Consider the following 27,764-nt stretch of genomic DNA (forward strand, 5'->3'; position numbering starts at 1 on the left):
ATCCTGTTAGTTGTTCAGCTGTCTATGAAGTTGTGCCCATACCTCACAGATAGTAGGCTAGTGATGGGCTTAGTGTAATAAAATAACTTATACCAGTAATGGTTCTGGTAAAATGCTCTGGCATTATGCTATAGAGAAATAACTAGGTCGTCAATATTTGTTTTGTACCTACTCACCCTTCGCTACTGAGGGGGGCTATGAGATTGGAAAACTAAAGAGTGAGCACCGAGTGTTTTTTATTTTATTAGGTCCCATGCAATCAAAATGAGAAGTACATACCAGAAAACTAATAAAATTTCATAAAACAGGCAGCATGTCTCATAACAAAACAGGCTAGAAAAGTGCAAGTTCCGTGATGTACAAAGTTCATCTCTAACTTCAGTAGATTTCGAAGGGTTAGTAACAACCTAAGAGGGCAGTGTGGCATGTACCTGTTAAAATGCATTGTAATAGGCGCATAAAACCTGCAGTGTTTTGCAAAGGATACAGTTTGTGTAATGCTTCCACTGTGCATATTGTATTGTTTTACCATTGCAGTTATACAGTAGCAAAGGCTATCTGCATGTGTTTGAGACTCGTTACACTTTCTCTCTAAACCTGGCTGTGCATGTTGGCAGATTGCATCAAATATCCTACTTCTGCCAATGGTACAATAATACAAACTGCAAATTGTCCGCCAATTTGTTTTTTGTCCAGTAGTGCTTTTTGTGTGTTAAGAGAAGTTAGGCCAAGCTCACTGTGGGGGATGCATGTGGTCCATTTTATTTTATTTGAAAGATCTACTGTCTGGTGTTCATTTTAAATCCTTCAGTTCTTCATGGAGCGTTTTCCAGACATTCCAAAACACTCAAGCTTATTTTTAATTGCTCTATGAGGAATGGCTGAAATTGTCCTTTTCAGTTGGAAGCAGGAGGGGGACTGTAATATGAATCCATGATGGGGTGTTAAATAAAATGAATTTGGTGGCCGCCAGGCAGTCCTGAGAGAACATCTGTCTGTCTCACTAATCCGTGGCACACATACATACCTCTCAGAACAGCTGGTTTCCTGGGGAGAAGTTGAAGACTGATTCAGTGCAAGGATTACATTTTGTTCTCCATCTAGACATTTTCAAAATATTATGTTACCTATCCAGGGCTTATATGTGAGCTATAATGAAAGAAGATGTACAGTGTGTGCGAATTACATTGTAGTGCATTGTACAGAGTCCAGAACATAAAAAAAAGGATGTTTAAATAGCTAAATGAGAAAGTGGGGACAAGGATGAAGACATGAAAGTGGCCTAGTTACTACCTAATTTTTTTTAACTCCATTATTTGTTATATGTAAAATGCATGTTCCAGTGACCTTTTAGGAAAAACTCTTTGAAAGGAAAGTGTCGCTTCAAAGCATCCCCTAGCTCTTAGGAATTAACCAGAACACGAGTCATTCCTAAAGGACCCTAACCCTTTTTATTTGTGTAGTCTGAGTGATCAGTTCCTATAGTAGAGTAATTCTTGCCCCAAGGAGATGTCTTGAGTTCTTTTGTCCAGTTCTAAGAAAGTAGGTCTGTTCTCTGCTTGGCTGCTCTGCCCCAGGAAAACACTGAGTGAACAATGATGATTAGTCATTAAGGAGAGTGTATGGGCATCCAATGACTGCAGCTGAGATTTCACCACTGCCCTATTGTTACCAGCAGAACATAAAAATTAAAAGCAGATCTGTTGATCTCTATGATGAGCACATTTTTCATGAATGTTAGATGACATTTATCTTCTGTTTTGTTATTGAAAACTCCTGTTTCTCCTTTCTAAATAAATCTTTCCTTACTTTTAAAGATTTCATTCTGAAGGTGAGAAACCAGAATACTCTGAGCTGGATTTACCTGTCAGGTTTTGATGGAGTAGAATGTAGAAAGCAAAAAAATACAGCGTAGAATGATTATAAAAACAAATTGGACTAATTCAAAATGTTAAACTGTAGCCTTACTATGGTTTGTGCCACCATTCTGTTTAATTAAATAACAGCTTCTGTTGTTCGATGGAACGTTTATAACATTGCTTACAGCACCATCAAGTAATAGTATTGTGAAGCATGAAAGGAAATAGCTGTAAGTATGTAAATGAGGGGGAAGTTCCATGTTTAAAAATTGCCAGTCAATGTCATCCTTTTAAAATGAATTCTTTACATAGAATAACTTCATTGTGGGATTTAGATATAAATTCACGACTCCAAATTCAGAGTATTGGCTAAAACTTTGCTCACATTTGTACTCTTAGAGTGCCAATGAAATATAGCCATATGAAGAATATAGAAGAATGAAGAATGTAGCTCTTTGTTCGCATAACTGAAGATTCAGTATACAGTAGTTATAATTTCAGCTACGTGTCAGAATGCATTGAAGGAATTTGGAACTTACATTTATTTCACTGTGGATGAGGCGTTGGCTCATTTTAAGAGCAGGATAAGGTATATACTTATAAATGGGAAATTAAGTCCTGCCTGTTTGTCAAGATACTTAAAGGCCTGGGAGAACTGAGGAGATCTCTGCAAGGATACCGCTACCATTTCCATGTTATAAGGAAACTCCATCTCAGTATCTCTAAATTATTCTGTGTTCCGCATTGCTCCATTCATGCTTATAGAAGTGCCATGATATTTTCTTACCATTCTCTCAGCATGTGATAGTGACCACTGGGGACCCCACTGCAGTAGTCGCTGCCAGTGCAAAAATGGAGCCTTATGTAACCCCATCACTGGAGCCTGTCACTGTGCTGCTGGATTCAAGGGCTGGCGCTGCGAAGAACGTTGTGACCAGGGGACATATGGAAATGATTGCCACCAAAAATGTCAGTGTCAGAATGGAGCCACCTGTGATCATGTGACTGGAGAATGCAGATGCCCTCCTGGATATACTGGTGCTTTGTAAGCAGAGGGTGTATTATCTATTGTGGGGAAGGTGGGTTTTTGGCATGGCATTAACCCAAGTGTTAGGTAACCCGTGTGACCATTATGCTGCAAGTGCCTCTTTTAAAATGTACCAGTATTTATATCTGATTATGAGGCCATCTGTGTGCTTGCCCAGGAATGTTATTAAAGTGCTACAGCAAAAGCTCTTGATAGAATACAACCATTGCACTAATAGCACCCACAAATTGATACAAAAGCGTTTCTAAGATTATGACACTGCAATAATGAGTAATTTATTTTACATTTAGGCTTCAGTAACAGTTTGAGATTTAACTTCAGCTTTTAGCTTTGTGCTTAAATTAGGCTCTTCACCTCCAGCCTACTTCTTGCAAAGGAATCTCCAGACAGAGCTGGTGCATCCAGAATTTGGTGTCAACAGTTAAAGATTCAGGTTGAATTTTAAGGATTAAGCCCAATTTTTCCACCCATTCTCAGTAGCTATACTTATATTTTGGGGAGCATATGAACAGGAATTTGCACACATGCAATAGGTAGTTGGATGGGCAGCACTCTGCATGCACAAACTCCAGGTAGAAAATTAGCTGGCACAGTTTATAAGGGAACAGAACTGGCCAGGAGGAAGCAAGGCTAGGCAAGCCAACAGGGTGCTGATCCAGAACTTCCCCTAAATAATCTCTGCTAGTGAAGCCCATTTCAAGCTTTGGCTGCTAAATGGAGCTGCGTCCTATGCCACAACTGTTTAATTGCTAATTTTATTTCCATACGTTCATGCCATTGATCCTGTACAGGTTATTTCCCTTTATTGCTGAGTTCTTTCCTTTTCATATTTATAAACTGAAGAACTACATGATAACAAAAGTAATTGATTGGGGGAGAGACCAAACTTTGCATTTGAATGACAATTATATTCATCATGAACCTATTCTTTAGCTGTGAGGACCTTTGTCCACCTGGCAAGCATGGGCCACAGTGTGAAGAAAGATGTCCATGCCAGAATGGAGGAGTGTGTCACCATGTGACGGGGGAATGTGCCTGCCCACCTGGATGGATGGTAAAACTGGTTTCTAAATAAATATGAACTGGGTAAATTTAGATGTTTGTGGATTTCAGGAACCTGTAGGAGAAAGTTTAATTGGAAAAGCAAAGACAGTCTGCAGCCAGGAACAAAAGGAAGTGTATTTTAGCACATGGTACTCTCATAAGGGATGAAAACCAAATATGAATCCTGGGCTGTCTTGTTAACCTTTCAAATAATGGAAGAAGGAAAATGTGCTTTCTGCAGCATGCAAACAGCATCTGTTGGGACCCGAACAGAAGTCAGGTTCTCGTAGATATAATTTGTATAACTTTTACATTTTGAACAGCAGCACCATTAAATACTCCTATGGGGGCCTTCCCCATATAGGATAGGCCTATATGCTGCTACCCTCTTAAAAGAAAAGGAGGTAATGGGCAGGTTCTGGTGGCACCTTCAGAGCCCAGGAATACAGTGACATCAGAACATCCACTTCTTAACTGATCAATGGACTTTTTTTCCCCTTTGCATCTGACACCTTACAAGGACCCTTTCCTACCACGTGGGCAAACATGAGGAACTCCGCAGCTTTGCCAGACCACATGGGGAAGAGATTTCTTTAGAAGGATGACAGGGGCATTGTTTCTACAGTTTATATTCAACAACCAACAAATTTAATCAGGCTACATGCAGAAGTGGTTAAAATGATCCATATAACAGGACAACAAACAAAACAAATGAATAATACGTAAAACAATAGGCAGTGAGCCCAAGGTGACCATTTCTGACAGGCAGTGGAAAGGGAGTTAAAATGATATCACAGAAAATTTTCAGACAGTCAAAATGTAACCATTTAAAGTTTAAATTAAAAACTACTAAACAGAATATATTTATATCATGTGATCTTATTGCTGTTGCCCTCAATTATCTTTCCCTAATGATGTCTGTTGCTCTTGATGTATTTTGTCTTTCATTATAGCTCATCAGAAAATGCTAATATATTTTCTGTAAAAACACTTCACACCAGATGAATAATTTTGGCTTTCTTTGAAATAGTTCATAGAATTTTATAGTATGAAAATTAAAAATCTTTTAATTTATTTATTTTTTTTAGTTTTTGTTCCCACCTCTTCCTCTTTTCTTTCCCTTCGTTTTCTACTTGAAAAGAGTTTATGTGAGTCTCATTTTTTGACCAAAATAAAAATGTTTTATCTTCCATTTTGATTCAAAAACATTTTGTTTTGTTAAAATTTTGACCAGCTTTATTCTGTAGTAAACTGTCTAGTGCAGAGAGCAAGCCAACTCTTGTGTTTCAAAGTGTAAGTATTTCTGTGAATAGTTGGCTTCCATATTTGGCCTTAATAAAGTTGATGAAAGCTCAAAATGCCAGGTACTAATATAATGAAAAACCTACAACAGTAGAAAAATGTACCTATATGGCTAATATTCTATACCAGGTCAATATTAGAATATATTAATTGCTCAATTTTTTGCAGGGAAATCCTGTCAACACTACCTTTTTTCTTTTCTGTGTAAGACTGGTGCAAAATATTCAGGCATAAATTTCACAGGATCTCCTGTTAGTTTTGCTTGTATGACCTTAAATGTGTTCTTGAATTGGTTTCTGAACAGTTTTAAGGTCAGACTCTACTTTCACTTGTACAGATGTGAATAATTCCAGGTATGTGAATGAAGCTACAGAAGATCAAAAGCAGTGACAATGAGAAGAAAATCATGTCTAAGCTTTTAAGATGTATTACTTTATAACAAAATTGCAGGTAGAAAGTCTTCATTTTAAACACAAAACAAAGCAGATGGACATTACAGCAACTATTACACTTCATATATTTTTAACTGCAAAGCATCTCTGCATGCACTGGTATTTAATGATTTGGATGAAAAAATAAAGAAGATCTTTGTCTGCCAGGCTTAAATATCTAAGGCTATGTCTACACAGAAGCATTATTTCAAAATAAGCTATTCCAGCAGAGATTTTCCAGAACAGCTTCCTTCAAAATAGCACATCTGCACACACAATGCATATCAAATAGTGCTCAGCTATTATGAAATAGAGCGTCCAGACGCAATAGAGCCCAGTTCAAAATAGAGCCCTTGGAGTCAATACAGCTTATTTTGAAATAGCTCCTATTCCCTTTCTACACAGCTCCTATTTCAAAATAGCTATTTCAAAATAGGTGCTATTCCCCGTGGGATGAGGTTTACCAAATTAGAAATAAGCCATCTGCTGTTTCTAAATTATTTCAAAATAGCAGTTGCATTGTGTAAACACTTGTAAAATTATTTCGGAATTATAGCTTTTTTTCCAAAATAACATTGCTGTGTAGACCTACCCTAAATGTTTCTTGTTGCCCGGAGGTTAAGTTTGTGATTAATTTTATCTTTCAAGATAGAAATCCCAGCAGATTATCACCTCAAAACCTGTGGCAAAACATAGTCTATGTTTAAGGCTAAAAAAGAATCTGGCATTTTCTAAAAGAGAATAAGCAATTTCATATAAGATCCCATTGATCTCCTCATGTGTTTTCAGTCTCCCTCTCCTCTTCTCCGTACGATTGCAAACTCAAGCCTAACATTTAAATTCTGTTTGTAAACAGGGCACAGTCTGTGGTCAGCCTTGTCCAGAGGGTCGTTATGGGAAGAACTGCTCCCAGGAGTGTCAATGCCACAATGGAGGGACATGTGAATCAGCAACTGGGCAATGTCACTGCAGTCCAGGTTACACAGAGGAACGGTAAGGAAAACTCCCTTTTACCAAATTGTGCCAAGCATTGTACAACAAAAGAAAAAAGTAGGAAATACATGGAAGCATATCACCAGTGGTATAATTCAAAGTGTTTTATAGATTTCTCAGGTATGTCTCTGAAATGATAACCCAAAGTAAAGAGGGCAGTTCGGTTCTTGAAAGATGTTTAGTTCCTGTGAGGAAAGGTTTAGTTCAAGGCCTCTCATATTTTGTTAATGAGCCCCCAGCAATAGACAGACCCCTAAATGAGGGATCTTCAGGTTGAGAGTTTGAGAAGCAAGAATGGGGTGAGAGGGATCACTTTTGCAATGATGGCTGCTGGGTGAAGTAACTGAAGAAATGCTGATCCATTTGCTCTGTGAAGTGGCCTACTTGATGCCTTTTTTTTTTTTTTTTTTTTTTTTTAAAAAAAGGATTTTCATTCAAAAAAAGGAAATTAACCTTTTTTTTTTCAATTGTCTAACTCAGTGGTGGGCAACCTGAGGCCCACTGGCATTCTGTGCAAGACCCAGGAGACATTTTATTTATTATTATGCATGCACAGGTTTACCTGTCCATGCAGGTTTTTTCCTACCAGTATTACTAAGGTTACATACACATAAAGCAAGGGCATGTGAAGTGAGGTGTGTGCTGACTGTGCACAACATTGACTGTGAAAGCCATACACTCCCTCTGCATCCAGTCAAAGCACCACTGTGATTCATTCAGCGCATCATGCAAGTTCTAGCTACGCAAGCACAATTAGCAAAACTACCCTATCCTGGGAGACCATCTGGTTTACAATAATCTAGCAACACACTGATATGAAAGAGGGCCACTCATGCAGCCCACTCACTAATTTAGGTTGTCCGTCGCTGACCTAACTGCTATTACAATGTCCCTCAAATATGTTTCGTGGCAAAACTCAATATAGTAACATTTTCCCTTATAAAGGGGTAGAAGTGTCTGAAAGAAGCTCCTTCCTGCATACCTTTTAATCAGTATACAACTCAGTTGGTGAAATTCACAGTCGTCTAATCACTGGAGTTAGTCCATAGGATCTCTGCCAACAATGATCGGTACCATCGCTACATTCCACAGGATGTGGAGACAACCCAAGCAACCATAAAAAGCATAAACAAACCCAGAGAAGACAAACAGCTAATCCAGAGCTATTAGTGTTGCCAAATTAAATGCTTGCCTCTGTGAGAAAACACTGGAGATTGGGTTACATGTGTATCACCAGATGCAGGCAAATAAGAATGAAAGCATAGACCAGGTTCATGAGAGGCAGGAGGAGTGACTGCATGCTGCACATTTGTATTTCTGAAGACGGTTGTGGCTTGTATCTTTCTCAGATGAGTTTCAGATCTTGTTGTCATATTATATACCTTGCAAATGAGAAATAATTATAGGCCACACTGTGTCTATTCCTGGCGCGAGTAGGAGGTGCACAGAGCCTTCCATCTTTTGCACAGTCGTAGTCCCTGTGTTTTCCAACATGCTGGGAATAGTCCCAGCTACAGTGCTAGTTTTCTCACAGTAGTAGGGATGAGGCAGAAGGCCATGGTTCCCTTAGCTGCTCCACACCCACCATGGAAGGAAGTACCTGGTGTGTCCCTCCAACAGGTGTGTACAGTGGCTGTGCTCCTACTAGCAGCTAACAATGTGGTGTGAATTGGGATCAGGCCACTCCATATTTCTATTTATAACTTCAGGCACCTTCTTTTGATGCTTCAGGGCGGTGGTTGCACTAACTTAGACTCCCAGACTCCCTCCTACTTATCATTGTCTGTACCTGGAGCCATGAAAAAGGTTTGCATGTCAGAGTGGTTCTCTGTTTTAGCACAAGCCCCTCTATTCCTTTATGCTTTTTCCCCTGAAAGTATTAATCCTAATTTTGATTTCATTTCAAACATCCATCGAGGAATACTTTTAACTTTACAATTAATTAAAGGCCAGTTTAATTATTTTTCCCTCAGATGGAAAGTCAGGTTCTGTTAATGACGTAGAAAATGAGCTGGCCCAAACCGCTCTTTCTGAATTGGAATTGTAAGGAATTTGGGTATTTACAAGCTCTTTAGGCTGGAATCAGTGTGTGTTTTAAGGCAGAGTCACGCAGATTGAATTGCTCTTGGGGCAGTTCCAAGAGGCATGGTGTTTGAAGCAGAGAATGACCAGATTCAAAGCTACTGTGCTCAGAGGGCAGTCTCTTTGCTCCAAGCTATGCAATGCATAGGATGTAGTTTCGGAGAGGCAAGAAGAGAAATCTGAGGCTATGTGGATCTGGTGCCAGGCTCACTGATCGGAGGGGAGTAGGGGCAAAGGGGGGCAGTTGCCCCTCGGCCCCTTTGAATTGCTGCTAAAGCACAACCCTGGCTGCCCATGTCTGGGAGAGAATGGGGGGACATAGCTCCTCAGTCCTGATGTCACTGAGTGCTGAATACCTAGGCCCCACTCCTTCCACCATTGGCCGCTCCCTCCATCCTGGCCCACAGCAGCTCTCAGCAGTGCTGCTGCAAACCTGCACATGTGGATTGTAAAGGTGCTTCTGTTGTTATTCGAGCCCTTGGTGGTAAAAGTGGCCAAAGACAGGATACAGTGCAGTTTCACGCCCAGCCTGCAGTTTTGGGAGTACATAAAACCTGGAGACATAGGGCGTTGGAGGGCATTGGAGTGGGGACTATTCTGTCGCAGAATACTTACAGCTTTCTGTTACACACTGGAATGTAATCACACCAAGTGCCATATTTCGTGCTGCCTGAGTCACTGGGGGCTAGCATTTTATTCACCCGTGTACCTTTCATCTTGTAGAAGATTCCAAGCAACCAGCATCAGCTGCTATATGCCAGGAAGCCAGTTGGCAACGAATAATGAAAGATAAAAGATACGTCTGGGCAGACTCCATGCTACTTTTCCTATTAATATTCTTTGCCTGCTGTTTTGAAGCATGAAGTCTACTTCTCACCTCTTTGAATCCAAGTTATTTCCCTCTAGTACCACCTTAATGGGATTAGGAAAAGAAAGAAGACAAAGGCCAACTCCAAGAAGAGAGACAATAAGAGGAAAAGACTCAGTTAAAAAAGATACCAACACATGGTACACAGTTAGGGTGCATCTACACTAGCTCCATGTTTTGAAATTAATTTAGAAAGGGGGCCCAATTTTGAAAGAGGCCATGGAGTGTCCACACGCATAATGGCCTCTTTCAAAATTGTTTTCAGCGAAAAGGGGCGCGAATTTCGAAACCACTCTTCCCATCTGATTGCAGGCAGACCGGCCCCTTTCTAAATTGAATTTTGAAATAGGGAGTGTGTAGACGCTTCAAGGCCGCTATTTCAAAATAGCAGGTCCTCCATGGCGGCAGCCTCAAGGAGTGTGGAGACGCTCTAGCAAGCCCCTGTGGGGCTCTATGGTCTCGGGCCAGCCTCTTAAAGCTGCATGGCCCTGGAAACCCTGTGTAGGAAGCTGAGAGTATGCCCAGAGCCTCAGGAGCATGATCTCTGCCCGGCACATGCTCCAGCAGCACAGACAGTGATGCCACTCAGCACACTGGCCAGATGGCAAGCCCCCCACACCCAGGGACCCCCAGGAGGTGCCCCTCCTCCCAGCCTGAGTGGTCAATGGAGGCAAGCCAGGGCCAGGAGAGGACCCTCCTGGATGGAAGCTGGAATTAAAGATCTTCTCGGCCTCTCAGCAGATGAGGACATGCTGCTGCACAGCACCGGGCAGCCCCAAAACACAGCAGCCTTTAAATGGCTGTTGTTGGGGCTGCAGAAGCGGGGCCAGCCCCAGCTCACAGCCGATCAAGTAAGATCGAAAGTTAAATAGCTGAGGCAGGCTTGTAGCCAGGCCAGGGACGCCTGCAGGTGATCGGGGGCAGGGGCCGTCCTGAGGTACCTGAACTATTGCACACTGGACCAGCTGCTCAGACGGAAGGATGCCCCCGAGCCAGTAGCCATGGTCAACACAGCCAGCGCCTTCTTGGACCCCAGTGCAGACCTGCATGACTGGCTAGGACCATCAGTCTGGACTGGGGCGGTGGAGCTAGGAAGCAGCTCAGAAACCAAAGGCCCCCTGGTCATCAGGGTCAGTTCCAACACCTCCATCCAGGCTCCCTTGAGACTGTTCTCCAGAGCTCCAGGTAGGTAAGGGGTGGATTGGGCAGCCCAGGAGGGGTGCTCTGTCCTACCTCCCCTGGCTGAATCCTAGACCCAGACATGTCAGCATCCAGCACCCATGTCTTTAGACAGTGCCCCAACCCTCCTGAGTGGGAAGGGATGCAGGGACCGAACTGCAGCCAGCAGGAGCTCCCTGGATGTGGCCCCAGCAGCCACATGGGACCCCTCGGGTGGGGGGGGGGCAAGCAGATGCTGCGCCGTGGGACAGTTGGGGATGGTGGGGTGGGGACCTGGGCAGAGCTGGAGCCAGGCAGCAGCACTGACAGGTGGCCCCTCTCCCACTTGCGTCTCCACATCCTCATCATCCAAGGGCTGGACCAGTCCTGTCCCAGCCACCTGCACACCAGCCCCGTCATCCAGTGATGCTGGGGAACCCCCATCCCCGCCGCCCAGGTTGCTGCCTGCTCAAACCCGGAGGGCCTGCTGTCGCTGTCACTTCAACCCGGAGGCCATGGCAGCCCACACTGCTGCCATCCAGGAGCAGACGGCTGTCCTCTGGGAGTGGCTCCAGATGAAGTGGGAGAACAGGGCCTGGTGGAGGGAGGTCTGGGGCAAGGTGGTCGCGACCCTCTGGCATCTTGCCCCCCCCGACCCCTCAGCCACCCCACTGGAGGTGGTGCATTCTGTGTAAGGGCGTATCGCCACGGCTGCAACGGGCACGCCCTGTCGGCCACTATGCAGGGTGGCATCGTGATGTCCTGGGCAGGGACATATATGTCCTCCTCCATGAGGCACCCCAGCCAAGAGTACTGGAATACCCGGGTGTTATGAGCTCTCCCGGACCAGCTCATGCAGATGTCGCTGAACTGGCCCTGGGCATCAATGAGGGCTTGCAGCACCACCAAGTGGTACCCCTTGCTGTTTATGTAGTGGCTCATGCTGTGGTCTGTGGCATGGATCACTGTGTGGGTGCCATCAAGGGTGCCAAAGCAGTGGGGAAACCCAACAGCTGAGAATCCTGCCCTGGCATCTTCCAGGTCCCCAAGGTGGACAGCCCTCTGCAGGGTTACGCAGTTGATCGCTTGGACCACCTGTGTGAGGGATGGCATTGACATGTGGGCTGCAAGTTGGGGAGCTGCATGGTCCTCCATACCCCTCCCCTGCAGGGTCCCCTTCCTGGGGTGGGTGTGGGCCCCTGGCCTGATTTACCTCCAGGAGTATGGCTCCAATGGTGGCTTTGCCCACCCTGAATTGGTGTCCCGCAGAATGGTGGCTGTCCGGGGTGGACACCTTCTGCAGTGCAATCCCCACATGTTTGTCAATCAGGAGTGCAGGCTGCATGTGGGTGTGAGCCACTGGCACAGCTCCATGAATGTCTGCCTCGACATTCGGAAGTTCTGGAGCCCCCGTCGTCGTGCCACTGGCCCAGTACCAGCCTCTCCCACCAATCCCCACTGCAGGGGTGGCACCAGAGGCATTGTAGGGGATGGGGCACAGGGTGGGCAGTTGTCCTATGGCCAGGGCCTGCAGGACCCCGGTGGGGTAGGAGGAATCATGGGCTGTGGGCTTCCATCATGTCCAGGATGACCATGACGATCTGGGCCCCGGTGTGGGTGGAGGTGTCGGCCTCGGGCAGCTTCTGATGCTCTATGAGCAGAGATTCTCCCAGAGCACGGACCCTGCAGTGCTGTCTGCTGCTCTGCAGTGTTCTGTGTGTGGGGGGTGAGTGTGTTTGGGAGGGACCTTTTAAAGAGCCACTGGTTGTGGGAACCAGAAGAGCTTGTCGGCCATGTTGCATGGGCGTTTCCTGGCTTGTTCTTTCGAAAGGGCTAGAATTGCTGTGTGGATGCTCCCTTTCCAAAGACCGGGGGGCTCTTGTGAAATAGCGGATCAGTATGGCGATCCACTTTGTACGCGTGGCCACGCTATTTCGAAATCTCTTATTTCGATTAGATTTTTGACGTTCCCCCTTTTGAGATTTCTGTGTCGTGTAGACACAGCCTTGGTGACCCACATAGGTTCTTTAGTTTCCTATTGCCAAAAATAATTTTGGAGAGCATCCTTTAGTCTAGGAGATCCTACGTGAATAGCACAGACACACACTGACAATCTGCTGGAGACGCTCTGTTTTTCAGGATTCTTCAGAAGGAAAGTGAATCTACTGCTCAGACCTGTCTATTCCCTTTCTTCTTCCCCACCCCCCACCACAAATTTTGTTTTAGACGTCTGATGGTATCTGATGGTTTTAACCCCTCACTCTCCCATGTTGGTTGGGTAGTTGATGTGTGGACCTCCAATTCCCTTAGTTTTCACAGGTGAGAACCTTCCAGAACCATGGTAATTTGCTTTGGGTGAGAAGAGGAAACCCCTTCAAGTAGTCTAAGGAAAAACATATTATTAGTGAGTTCTGTGAATTCTTCCAGCTGCATCTGTGGATTGTCTGGAATCTTCTACAGGGTAGGAGGGGAGTGAGACCAACAACTAGGGAAAATTGTGCACCAGCAGTAAGGTTTATGTGAGCCTCTCCTTTTCTCTCCCTCCTGCTTCCCTTGCACTGTGGAGTATATCCAATTTGGAAGCTGCCAGCTTTAAAACTATGATGGCTTCAGGGAGCGGAATCTGCTCTTGTATTTTCTGCCCTTTACTGTTCTTTCCCTCCATGCTTCCTGGCATAATTGTAATCGTCTGGAATCGTTTGCAGGAAGGGAGGAGATGAGGGAGTTTGACAAACTGAATTTCTGGTGATGAGTAATTTCTTCTTGTTTTAATGTGGGTTTGGTGTTGTACGTATCGGAAACCTAAAAAAGTTGATGTGACTGAATTACAGGGAATTGTTAGTGGTCTCTGGGTGTATATTTTTATATGTTGGTACAGCACTACTGTTGCATGGAAAACATCTGTAGCAGCTGGTCATAAGTCAGATTTTTCTTCCTAACCACCAGTTACCTCCTTACAACTAGAGTACTAAAGAGAAAAATCTGTTGGGCATAGACTTTTCACTTGGTTATTTTTCCTGTGACTGCTGACCTAAGAATAATCTGTCTGCAGGCCTTATTCATTGGCAGGGCCTGAACCCTGCAAGGGGTGCTGAATGCCTCTAATGCTCATTGAAATCAACCCACAAATTTAGCCCTTATGTGTTCCTGTGAGAGTAAGTTGATAAATCGTGTCCAATGGTACTTCACAAATCCCAGTGGCTACAACGTTTACAAGAGAGGCTTTAGAAATCTGCCCTGTTTTTGTTTTTGTTTTATACACCAAATCGCTTCATATCTAATGAAACACAATAGCCATGGAGGAGTATGGAGGGAGTCACAATGAATGCCGTGCAAGTGTGACTAAAACTGTTTCTAGCATCATATTTGCATATTGGATAATTGCAGTTTAACAAACTAAGATGGCACCCTTCCCTCACAATTTCAAAATAATAACAACATATAAAACAGCCAGTGCAAACCCATATTAAAAAGAAATTAACAGGTGTTTGGGTGACAAGTCCCATAACAGAAGGGCAACTTCATTGGATTTTACAGCTTAATTGTTGATTTAAATGGAAACTACATGGGATTTTACAGCTTAATTGTTGATTTATATGGAAACAACAGCCTCCACCAATTTCTTTGCATTTATCCTAATCTATTATTACATAGTCTTTTGCACAAATGTACAGACCTTGGGCTTTTGTTTTTTGTTTTGTCTTCTCTTAGCTATTTATTTTTAATACAATTCCTTTTTTAATTTTTTTCTTTGCCTGGACTGACAATTTCTTAAAAATGAAACACTAACCCAGATCCCTACCACAGTATATCTTAGTGACTTGGCAGCACGAAAAATGCCTGCTACACTACTACACTTGAGCCCTCAGAGGAAACTTTCTGTCCTCCAAATACTGCGTACTGTGCTTCAGGATATGTCATCTCTCTCCTCAGAATCTAACAAAACCATCTGACAGAAACTCAACCTGAGGTCCACTGGAGAAAATAATACTTTTTTGCAATTACTTGCCATTTGGCAATCTCTTTCCTGGTAGGGGACAGTGTTGTCCCCATCTTCAACATGATGAATTTGTGACAATTATAATCAAGATTTCTGGCAACGATTTCTGTAACTAAAGCTCAAGGAGAAATACTATCTATTTGCTAAAAGTTCACCATGCTTAAGGTGCAGTAAGTCTTGGGATATCAGGTCTACTTCTAAAGACAGAGCTTACTTCTGCCAGATTTTGCCGATGTTGAATCACATTGTTCACATTTGGACACTTCCGTGCAGTTAATTCCAAATTGTTTCACTACTAAGTGTGGTAAATATATTTATTATTAATATTTAATATAAAACTCCAGAATAAGAGTAGGTAGGAAAGTCAAGCATTCAAAAATTAGGAAATGCTTGTGAAACTTTAGTCTGGCTATTTGTATTTTAAGGTAGCCTTGCCTTAATCACATAGGAGACCTGGGACAGAGCAAAGGAAAGAATCTAGATCTCCAAAGTCCCAAACCAATGCATTAAACGCAAGAGAACAGGCTTTCTCTTTTTTTCAAGCTTACTGATTCATTCATTGTCTATCCTATGCACTGAATGAGGCAGGGTTCCTATATAGAACAAATACTGTGTTTCTGTGGAATTGAAGTCAGTGTCATCATAGTGCATACTCACAGTGGGGAGGCATTGACCTTTGCCATTAACGTTTCTTAAATTTTGACCATAATGGGTGAGATTCCTTGCTCCCCAAAAGGCCCATATTCAGCTGGGTGAGTGCGTCCCCTGAATCAAGTGCTGTGGAAGACGCTGTGTGGCTGCATCCCAAGGACCTCCCTTCCTATGTCCTGATGTTACGTGTGTGTATAGGCAGAGTGCAGAGATAACAGGCAGTGCTGCAGCCCATATAGAAACCCAAGGAGCCTATTTATTGTAATTAGACAGACCTGCTGCAGGTCTCACTAGTCACTAGAGCAGCCTACGATCTGAGGATACACAAAATTGTCTTGGAGCTGCCATATCCACCCTTGATTCAGGTTGCTGGTCCTTCGCTGTGCCTGTGAGAGCACAGAATCCCATTCAGTCTTCTTCTAACATGAGTTTTTGAATGCCGTTCCTAGGATTAAAAAAAAAATGAAAACCACATGAAACTGTATTTACATTCCCAGTCTGCAGCTCTCATGGGCCATCAGATGGGTACGAAGTCAGGAGCTTTGGATCATAGCACAGACTACTACTTGAGCTAAAGAAGTAATTGCTAGTGTCAGTAGGTTGTTACCTCCTGTGTGAGCCAGCCACTAGTAGAGGTGGGGTAAATATGCAAGAGAGACATATTTAACATTAGAAAAACTGTTTTTGCTGAAACTTTCCAAAAACACTTAGTCTGGGGCAGATAACGAGCATGGAAAAGCTAAAGTTTGGCAAAGTCGTAAGCAGTTGGAAACAGGAGTTTATATTGCCAAGTATTTGGCAACCTTAAATAAAGGCAAGACTACTGGCTCCACCTATAACAATTTTAAGAATTCTATCCACAGAAAACTCTGCACATGCAAAGATACATTTTTACATTGATTCTCAAAAATGTTTTAAATTAAAGGCAAGTAAATTTTTTTGACTTTCCCTACAGATGCCAGGATGAATGTCCAGTGGGGACTTACGGAGTGCAATGCGCAAAAACCTGTCAGTGCATGAATGGAGGGAAATGCTATCACATTAGTGGTGCATGTCTATGTGATCCAGGATATACGGGAGAACACTGTGAAACAAGACTTTGCTCTGAGGGAGTCTATGGTCTAAAGTGTGACAGAAAGTGCCCCTGTCACTTGCAGAACACTCGCAGGTATGATTTTATCTTTTAGCAGATTTTCTGTATGTGGAACATTTAACCAGGACTATAAAACATAAGGAAATAAGTTCCTTAGGTTTCCAAGAAAAGTCAAGCAGCTAAGAATCACAAAATTGAGACAGAAAAACTATTTAATGTTTTTATAATCATAGCGACAAACACAATAACAAGCAAAGCAAGGATTGCAATTTTATTTTTTTGTGGCTTACAGCTTTATTTGACATTTTTAAACAGTAAATGATAATCAGATTTGAAGATGAATGTGAAAATTCATTGAAACAAGGGATAAAAGTTTAACTGGTCTTAGCCTTTGTCCATATTTACCACATATAAAACTAAATCTTTACATTTTGCACCATATGAGGTCAACAGACCTGCTTCGACCTCTCACTTATACTAGCACACTACTAAGGTTATGTCTGCACAGCAGCCTTATTTTGAAATCTCCTTATTTCCAGAATAGCTTATTCTGAAATAATAGTTACATGCAAAATGCATTTCAACATAGCCCTCAGGTATTTCAAAATACAGTATCTACACACAGAGAGCCGATTTAGAAATAGAGCTGTTGGATGTTTTATGGCTTATTTCAAAATAGGCTCTATTCCCTGTTCAACATCTCTATTAATGATCTGGATGAGGGGATTGATTACACCGTCAACAAATTTGCAGATGACATTAAGATAGGGGGACAGGTAGATACGTTGGAGGGTAGGACTAGGGTCCAGGGTGACCTAGATAAACTGGAGGATTGGGCGAAAAGTAATCTGATGAGGTTCAATAGGACAAGTGTGGAATCCTGCTCTTGGGATGGAAGAATACCAAGCATTGTTTACAGGCTCTGAGATGACTGGCGAAGTCTCAGTGCAGCAGAAAAGGACCTGGGGATTACGGTGGATGAGAGGGTGGATATGAATCAATAGTGTGCCCTTGTAGCCAAGAAGGCTAATGGCATATTGGGTTGCATTAGAAGCAGCATGTACAGCAGATCTAGAGAAGTTGTTATTCCCCTCTATTGGGCACTGGTGAGGCCACATCTGGAGTATTGCGTCCAGTTCTGGGCCCCCCAGTGTGAAAAGAAAGTGGATGCATTGGAGCTGGTCCAGCGGAGGGCAACGAAAATGATTAGGAGTTTGGAGCACATGACCTATGAGTAGAGGCTGAGGGATCTGGGATTATTTAAGTTTGCAGAAGAGAAGAGTGAGAGATGACTTGATAGCAGCTTTCAGCTTCCTGAAGGGGGGCTCTAAAGAGAATGGAGAGAGGCTATTTTCAGTAGTGATGGAAGACAGAACAAGGATCAGTGGTCTAAAGTTAGGAGGGAGAAGTGTAAGTTGGGTATTAGGAAGAACTATTTCATCAGGAGCATGGTGAAGCACTGGAATGCATTACCTAGAGAGGTGGTGGAATCTCCATCCCTATAGGTTTTGAAGTCCTGGCTTGACAAAGTCATGGCTGGGATGATTTGGTTAGAGATGATCCTGCTTTAGGCAAGAGGGCTGGACTCAATGACCTCCTGAGGTCCCTTCCAGCCCTAGGATTCCATGGTTCTATGATTCTGCACAGCCTCTGTTTTGAAGTAGGCACTGTTCCTTGTGGAATGAGGTTTACCTATTTTGAAATAAGCCAACTGCTATTATAGAATTATTTTGAAATTGTGGTTGCATTGTGTAAATGCTAGCAAAGTTATTTCAAAATAATGGCTGTTATTTTGAAATAATTTTTCTCTGTAGACATATCCAAAGGGTAGCTCTAATCAAGCCAGTGGAAATACACCATTGTTTTAATGAGATATAACTGGAATTCTCACCACTATGACTGTAAATTTGAGATGTGTAACTTTATTTGTCTAATCTAATATTTGACAAAAGGTGAAATTTGAAATCAAGAAATTGAAAAGTCAGATTTCTTATAAAAATAATTTTGGTTTACGTTTCTCCATACTTCTGTAGTATTGATTCAGAGGAGCTAAACAATAGAAACGCAGTCATTCATCACATGACTGTTTTCAGTTAATCAGGAGCCAAATATTTTGTATTGTGTGTATACCGACAGGACCCACAAAGTCTGAGCATGCTGTAATAAAAATCTATAAACCAGAAATTGTGTGATAATCCATTGAGACACTAGAGGCGGGATTGGAAATAAGAGAACATATAATCAAAATACAATTCACATGGTAAAGCTTATCTTCTTATAAAGCATACCTCGCTGCATAAAAGGCTCTAATAAATTTGCATTCATTCACACATTATTCCATTAACAATGCACAATATGTCAGCTAAATTTTGTGTATCTGTGCTAAACATTTGCTGTTATGGATTGCTGTGTTCATACTATTTGCAGAAATGATGTAGTCCCATGCAGAACCATGTTGTGTTCTATGCCTGAGATGCACATTTTTATACATTTTAAAAAAACCCCTTTATTCAGTATGTAAAAGTGACATTAAAGTGCACTGGGACATGAATGAGAAAATCTTTCTGGATATCTCTGTCAGTGTGATCCTGCTAGAAGGCATTGTGAGAATTAAATAAAGGATTACTTAAATTGTTCAGCATAACTTCTGTTGGCAAGCCATGTAAGAGAAGGTGGCATTTCTCTCATATTTCACTTACGTACTTATCTGTTGGTGTACTTGTATTTCTGTTTATCCCATCTACTTGAAATGTGATTTGAAACAATACTGTTTAGTCAGGATGTGAAATCTAGTAAATTATGGGTTGGGCAGAGAATTTGGGAATAAAAAGACCCTAAATACCTGTCCATTTCCCTGCACCTCGTCTGGCACTCAAAACAGTACCGTGAAAGCTAAGTACTGCTATGTGTATGAAAACTAGTGTAGAAGTTTAGTTTGACAAGAATGTATTGCATTGTATAGCATTTCTGATATTTCAAGGATTACTTCTGATCAACACAGCTGTTCCTTCATTTGTACTTCTGGCAGACAGCTTGCGGTCAAATCAAATCACAAATGTTCAAGTGTAAATAGCAGCATAAGGCTGATCTTTTTTCAACATTTTCCCTTTTGTATGACAAATCAAATGGAACTCAGTAATGTTGTGGTGTAGGAGTATGTGTGTCTGTAAGTGCATGTTACAGCTAACTAGAGAAGAGTGAGATATGGGAAGCACAAATTCACAGACTTTACAAGACATTTGTGTAATTTTCTTCGTGCTGGAGAGCAATTAAGACCACCAACTAGTAGCAATCTGAATAATGATGAGAAAAACATAGACTCCCCCCTCACTGCCTGAGGATACTTCCCTTCCACTTTCGGTGATACAGTTTTTTCTGTCCATCTTCTATGACTAAATGCAATGGAGTAGGAAAGAATTTACTCTCAATTAAACACATCAGAGAATGTCTATGTAGAGGTGGTTGGGGATTTTTCCATAAAACGTTTTTTGTAAAAAAAAAAAAAAAAAAAGAAAAAAAAAGCAAGATTTGTCAAAATGGAAGGTTTTCATAGCAACATATTTCGTTTAGTGGGAATGGCTCTGAACTGTAGGAGGAAATAATGTGGCAGTTAGGGCACCGAGCTGATGTAACCCACACACATACTGGGTGTGGTTCACTGTCCCACGTAGTGATACCTCGATCGCTTAGAGAGAGAGGATGGGAGCCCGCTGGTTTTTAGCTCAAGCTGTAGAGGCTCATGCACTAAGCGCCCAAGGTCCCACGCTGTCTCTTGGCAGTTATACGTGGATGTGGGCGACCCAGTTGCAAGTCACTGTTCTTCAGCCTACCTTATGCGTGCCCTAACCGCCACACTACAGAGTCGGTGTTGCTCTCTAGTGAGTATTTAAGCTATTTATATAAAGTGGAACAGCTTCAACAAGAGAGAGAGAGACCGAGTGAGTCTGTTGCCCGGTAGTTAGGATGCTTGCTGGTGAAGAACAAACGTCGAGTGCCCATCCTGCTTCTTTTCAATACATCAGCTACCTTGAATGGCACCTACCAGGGAGAATTGTTGATTTGTCTACTGAGCCTGGCAGGGACAGTGTAAAGTGACTGTTTTCTTGTGTCCTAGATGGCTCAGAGGGCAGTACTGTGTGAGTGCCCATCTGCTCCATGGGCTCTCTCATAGAATATTCCGTCCTACTCCCTCTCATCAATATGTATGTGAAGTTGTGTGGGCTGCAGCGACAGCCATATCCCGATGATGTGCAGCACGTCTTTGTGCTTTTACACAAAATGATGCTATTGATCAGTTTTCCAGTAACTAGGCATCAACAAGAGTGAAGCTAAATCCAAATGAGACACAAATAAAACTAGAAGGTTGCAGGACAATCTGACGAACTGGTGAATGTAATATCTAGCCTGTATAGTGAGGTGGCTTGCCTGCCCTTGCTACCCAGATTCACAAACTGGGGGTCTTGTTAGACCTTCAGTTGCCTTTGGAGTTTCAAATGGCAGGAGTCAGCAACTAGTGACCTTCCATCTGCCTCTGGCAAGACAGTTATTTCCTGTTCTTTTGGACATGAACCTGCACTGTCACTTTTGAGGTTGGTTTGTTGGCATTCCTCTGCCTTGACTTAGGCCTTGTTCATGATCCTGGGTTTAATGCAGCCCCAGTTATGTTGCTCTCATGAGTTTTCTGAGGGAAGGAGGGATGAGATAGTGGGAGCAGAAAGTGTTTTTAACATCGACAGTAGGTCATTTTATATTTCTCTAAGGGTGTTTTATGGTGGAATTGAACATATACATAGAGTTTATCATAGTACCTAAATTGAAATAAATTATTATAAATAAATTTTAAATTAATATATGACAGAAAACTGCAGACTTGAATAACTTTATATTATTACCAGATATACTGAAATATATTTTATGTGTATATGCAAAGCTGGTTTTAGGGGCCAGTTAGCCTGGCAGTCACCTGGGGCCACCATTTTCAAGGGGCTGCCAAAAAGCTGGTCCAGCGTGTTGGGCTTGGCTGCGCACTCCACAGTGGGCACTCTGATTCTGGGCCAGCCCCTGCCCTGCTGCTCGTACTCCTGGGAGGCCCCTGCTATAGTGCTCATGCTCCTGGGCGAGCGCTGTGCTCTGAGCTGGCCCCCACCTGCTCGCGCTCCCAGGCAGGCACTCCACTCCTGGGCAGCTTGTGCCATGCTTCATGCTCCAGGATTGGGCCTGCTGCTGAGTGCAGAGCTAGGGCGGAGTGTTGGGCTTGGGGTGATCGTGGGGCTGCCATTTTCAAGGGGCAGTCGAAATTTGCCTAGGGCCATCAATTGGCCAGGACTGGCCCTGTATGTATATATCTATATATATATGAGCTATACATACATGGCCATTTAATGTGGGGAAAAATGAACAGGAGAAAAAAGCAAAAATACTTGAGCATCTCTCAGCATCTATTCTGCCTCTCTATCTTAACACACAAATCTTATTGCCAATTAAACTAACTGCATGAGAACCATCAAAAAGCTTCAAAAGTGCTCCAGCTTCCTACATCTAATTGCAAATTACAGAATTCTAATCTTGATGTCAATCAATATATGTGCGAGTGTGCCTTACTAATACTCACTGGAGGGCTCAGACTATCAATGCCTCAGTCTGCCTCATAAACTACATACACTCTGTAAAAAAGCTGCTCTTTCCTAAAATCATTGCAATTTTCATTTTTATGTATTTGTCTTATTTCTTGATTCTATCCTGCCCATAGTGGGCAGGGCTGAGAATGTTTTTCATATCATCGAATACTTCCTGTAGCAATAGGAAACCTGGGGATTATATCCAAAATGCCTCTGGAGGAATGCAGAAATGCAATTTGGTGTCGCAAACTCATTTCTCTGGGAATACATATCTGCTTCTCTTTCTACACCATGTGTTTCCCGAAGTTAACATGTGTTTCGTTTGAGACTGTTCCCATTCCAGCCTCAGTTACCTGCAGACATTCTAATATTTTTATGTACAGACTGTTCATAGCCAACACCACATATCCTGTTGGTGTGGCTTGAACATTAGATAGACCACTCTAAACTTCTCAGTCAGTATTCAGTTGAAGAGATCAGTGCCAGATTTTCCTCTCATTTACAGCAGTTTTACACAAACTAGTCCTGCATCGTTAAAATGCCAGATTCCCTATTTTCACTTGCGACTGTTTTAAAGAGGATGATTATTAATGCTACAACATCCAAAAGTGTTATAAATACTTGTCATACCTTCAGATACAAAACCTACCCCCACATTTGATTCATGTGTGCATATGCGCACATTCATTCTCTTTCAGAGTCAGCAAATGAAGGAAGTCTCAGGCATGTAAAACTTCATTAATGTGTCTGGACTTGGACATTTTTTTTTCCAGCACACTTCAGGGGACTTGACTTTATTCAGTGCCAGAAGACTATATTTCTAAACAGTCTTCCCATTGTAAATATATTTGATTTGGAGATTAAGACTTCCCTTTGGTGAGAATTAAGCAAATGCTTTGTCTGCCAGAGTGCTACAGAGTACTCCATTGTGTCCACTTTTCCAGCACATATATCTTAGCACAGCTGATGATGTCCATTTGTTTTGGGGCAACAGCTGTCTGACTCGCCATTCAATAGAACTGCTGTTTCAGGTAGAGACAGCTGGTATATCACCAGGTATGTATAATATAGACTAGACACATTCATAAAGGTCACTCAGTTTGACAATGCTCCTTACTTCTCCCGATGAAAGTGGTTTGATATCATTTCTTGGAAAGAAGCCAGTTGTACACTTCTCTACCATAGCTTTCAAGAGAAGAGCACTCATGTGACTCCTTGGATGTTGCTTTATGAAAGGAATTCATCCACTGTCTCAGACAAAAGGCTTATATTTCTAAATGGGCTTTGTAATAAAAATAAGATGCTGATTCTAACTGTTCTTCAAAAAATAATTATGTTTCAGCTCAATTACCAAGCAGCATAGAATGAAGCTTGAATTTTTCACCTTTTAAATGTTTTAATGTCATGAAATTTACACTCATGAAATGTAAGTGTAGTATGTATGTAGGGGGCTTTTGATACAGAAATGAAAAACTGCATGAGAACCATCAAAAAGCTTCAAAAGTGCTCCAGCTTCCTACATCTGATTACAAAATACTAATCTTGATGTCAATCAGTATGAGTGAGTATGTCTTACTAATATTCACTGGAGGGCTCAGAGTATCTTTTCAAACTAAATAAGCACATACCTTTGTAACTTTATGTCTTTATGTTGCATTATGTTACATTATACTAAAAGTGTGGGTTTATGTTTAGTTTGGAGAAAACGTAACCTTTCATACACAGTATATGAAGTCCTTTAAACAATATACCTGTAACAATATGTTGTTCTCTGAAAAAAATACATCGGGGCCTTGGTGTCATACTTAGTCCCAGATTATTTATTCCTTTCATCCTCTTCTGCCAGCTGTCACCCTATGTCTGGAGAATGTTCCTGCAAGCCAGGCTGGTCTGGACTCTACTGTAATGAGACGTGTTCCCCAGGATTCTATGGTGAATCCTGTCAACAGCTCTGCAGCTGCCAAAATGGTGCCGACTGTGATAGTGTGACTGGGAAATGCATCTGTGCCCCTGGATTTAAGGTAAATAATTCCAAAGTTCATAGTTTATTTTTTCTTTAAGGGCTTTCATTTAGGGACCAGTTCAATGAGCGGCTGAGAGTAGTCTTTCCCGTGAGGTTAATGGGAGGTCGAGGCATTCGGTTTGTCACTTGACAGGAGTTGCTTAGCCCCTTGTCAGACAGGCTCAAAAAGGATAAAAATTGCATTTAGATCTCTTAAAGATCACATAGTGATGAGAATGGAAAAGCGCTAAAGAGGTGTAAATACCTACTACAACAGAAAGGGAAGGGGAACCTGTGACTGTGGATTTAAATAACTATTCTATAGTAAAAATATATAATAAATGCAGTTATTTCTACAAATCATGATACCCAATTTCAGTAGTTCTCACAGATCTTCTTACAGAGGAATTTGATGATACTAAAAATTTAACCTTCAAGATAGATTGTGGTACTTCTTTTCTTCTAGCCGTAATGCTGTATATGGTAGAAAGAGTATGTTAATCAAGTGATGTTTTTTTGGAATATTGTATATGTCCAAATTGTTTTCTGTTAAAATTTTACACTACACTCTGCTTTCGTAATTGCTTCTTTGTGCAGTAATGCTGAATATTGGCTTAGCCAATTGCTGGCAGGTATATGACATGATCTCCTCTATCAACTAATGTAAAACAAACACTTATTGGAGATTTAGAAAATATGAGGAGCCTTGCTTAATGCATTCCTTTAAACCCAAGCTGATGACAGGCTAGAGTAAGTGTCAGCAACCAAAACAGCAATAATTCAAGAGCTGCAATGCATGTGAATACAAGATAGTCCTTAAAAATAATGTCAAACCATACTTTTTGTAACCCCTGTTTTAAGAACAGCACACACACAATGATCTGTAATGTGATACATGTTTACCACAAGACAGTGCAAAGTTTTTACATATTCTATTTCCTCACTCCTTATGTGTGTGTTTGTACCACTGTCTTCCCAACTTTCACTCCTACCTACTTTAATTATGCCATTTTTACTTCACGTTTAATTTCACGTTTCTTTCTTAAAACGTGTGTTGCCCTTCACAGCAGGAATGCTGCAAGATTCCTTTTGTTTTTCAAAATCAAGACTTTGTAAGCAACATGATCAAAATGCACATATGGTATCATATCCCACAGTGCATTGCACATATTAAAGGGGGAGTTATCCAATGTTACGATAGCACACATTGTTTGCTATTTAGATATCAGTTGTTTATTGTTGGGTTTTTAGATGTTTACTCTTTATCAAGAATAATCAGGAGGGTTTTTTTTACCTTGCAATTATAGCATTGGGAGCCACAAAGCAGTCCTTAAAGAGCGGTATGCAGCTCCAGAGCCGCAGGTTTCAGACCCCTGACGTAGACAGTGAGATGGTCTGCACGTTTTCTAATACTTGTAACATTGTAACAATAGTCAGCCTCTCAGAAAGGGGTTGACAGTGAAATCTAGAGTTAGAGAAAGTGCTGGTGATATTTTATTGTTTGAACGCTCATTGATGTTTTGTCAAATATTTGTAATGTATTTGTGTATGTTTTAGGATTCTGATTGTGCTACTCCTTGCCCTCCGGGAACTTATGGAGTAAATTGTTCCTCTGTGTGCAGCTGCAAAAATCAAGCCCTCTGTTCGCCAGTGGATGGGTCTTGTACCTGCAAAACAGGTCAGAGTGTCTAACAATTTAGTCACCTATTTCCCTCATCAATATAAGTTATTTAAACACAGGAAAGTGATCATTTGAAGTAGAGAGGAAGAAATAAAGACACACTTCAACTAAAAAGGACCCAGGCACTAAGGTCATAACTACGCTGACTCCCTTCAGTGTTCAAAAAGGTGACAAACAGCAAAATATCTCCTCAGAGATGATTGTGGGCAGCTTGCTCTTGCCACCATTATTCTACTTTGTATGCACGCCCCCTTCATATTGCTCTCCGTGCAGGTCACGCTGGAGTTGTGGCTGAGGGGGACTCACCAGTCCTCTCCCTGAACCAGGGTGCTGCTCTCTTGTCTGGTGTTGCTGAGCTGCTGTAGGTTTCTTTGCGAGTGTGCTGTCAGCAGCCCTACCTGACTGTATACTACTTTTCTAGTCCCACTCCAAATCAGCATGACTCTGACCAAGCTCTGGGCCTGTTCAGCCTTCCAGCCCATACTGGACATTCTTCCTGTTCATACAGCACCGCTGTCTACACTCCCAAAATCATCATCTCTCCCTTTGGTTCCTCCTGCCTTTCCAGCTCCATCCTGTGTTCCCAAATCATTCCCTCCCCAGTCCCAACACATATCCTACTCTTCTCCTAACCTGACCATCTTTCCTTGCCACCCCCACTTTGATCCCACTCAGCTGGCTTTTCCTCCATCAGCCTCACCCATCCCACTTTCTTTTGTAACCCTCTACTCCTCCCCTTGGCACTATCTCCCTGTAAAATCATAGGACTGTAAAGGACCTCGAGAGGTCATCAAGTCCAGTCCTCTGCAATCACAGAGATAGAAAGGAGCATAACAAGAACTCCATTTTTGCTCTCCCACACAAGATTCTGCAGCCCCACCTCTTGTCTCCATGTAGCTCCTATCCAAATGAATATTTAATGTGAGGGCACTTGTAAGAATATTTTCTTACATACACAGAGCCTGAGGTTGTCCTCCTGTCATCTGCAGGTGGAGAAAAACTTAAAAGCAAGATAACCAGGTTGGCTGTGCTGGTGGGTTGGTCAGGAATAATGGGCAGGCCACAGAATGCTGAGCAGAGGAGTCCTGCATGCCATATCTGGCATGGAGCTCCCCTTGCAGGTGCCTGACCCCTTAGGTGGAGTCTACACTGCTGAGTTTAAAGCATGTCAGCATGGTCATGGCACCAGTGCTGGGAGAGAGCTCTCCTCGCAAACCATTGGCAAAGACTCCTATGAGGGTAGTAGCTTCCAGATGCTACAGTGAAGGGGGATTTGGAGGTGTGACAAAATCAGCAGGGAAGAAACTATTTGATTTTCTTCTCCACGCTTGCATCTGGCTAAATCAACCCTGTTTCTGGTGTGCTAGAATCCATAGTTACTGCTGTAATCTAAGTGGTGTGATAGCAGCAGTGGGCAAGTGTGGATTTGTAGCTGCTCTTTGCTAAATGGCAGGATTGTGAGGAGACAGGTTGCTTTCCTTAAGCCCCTGCCCAAAGTCTCTGGTCATTTGCTTAGGCCTTGTGAGAACTGAACAGAATATACAATTTTATCCAACATAACTAATACTAAGATGAAAAAATAACTGGATTTAATTGTTTTACTAAGTATAAAGTAAATGTGTATCATGAAAAACAGAGTTGGACACAAGTACGAAATAAAATGAAGATCTTTTGCAATGTGTTATTCCTCTATGGCAGGGATGCCCAACCTATGGGTTGGGACCCAAGCATGGGTCACCGTTAGATTTTCTAAGGGTTGCTGGCTGGGTGGCTCCAAGCCACACGTGGCTGTTTAAGGAGCCATTTTCAGCACCTGCTGCTATCACCACTCACTCTTCTGACTCCCTGTCCCTGCCCCTGCCTTACCTCACTGAAATGGTACTCACTTTAATTGGTTTAATGGCCAGCAGGAGGGATCCAGCTGTTAAACCAAT

General features: G+C 42.3%; 1 protein-coding gene across 1 annotated transcript in view; it reads left to right on the forward strand.

The window, feature by feature from the left end:
- Positions 1–27,764, forward strand: part of MEGF10 (multiple EGF like domains 10) — a 151,825-nt gene that overhangs the window by 75,130 nt on the left and 48,931 nt on the right. The window contains exons 6-11 of the mRNA XM_074995035.1: positions 2,658–2,904; positions 3,841–3,961; positions 6,541–6,677; positions 16,392–16,604; positions 23,994–24,168; positions 25,707–25,827. Of these exons, the coding sequence (XP_074851136.1) occupies positions 2,658–2,904; positions 3,841–3,961; positions 6,541–6,677; positions 16,392–16,604; positions 23,994–24,168; positions 25,707–25,827 (1,014 nt within the window). The remainder of the gene's footprint in view (positions 1–2,657; positions 2,905–3,840; positions 3,962–6,540; positions 6,678–16,391; positions 16,605–23,993; positions 24,169–25,706; positions 25,828–27,764) is intronic.

The sequence above is a fragment of the Carettochelys insculpta genome, chromosome 5, assembly GCF_033958435.1.
Source record: "Carettochelys insculpta isolate YL-2023 chromosome 5, ASM3395843v1, whole genome shotgun sequence".
Classification (NCBI taxonomy): domain Eukaryota; kingdom Metazoa; phylum Chordata; order Testudines; family Carettochelyidae; genus Carettochelys; species Carettochelys insculpta.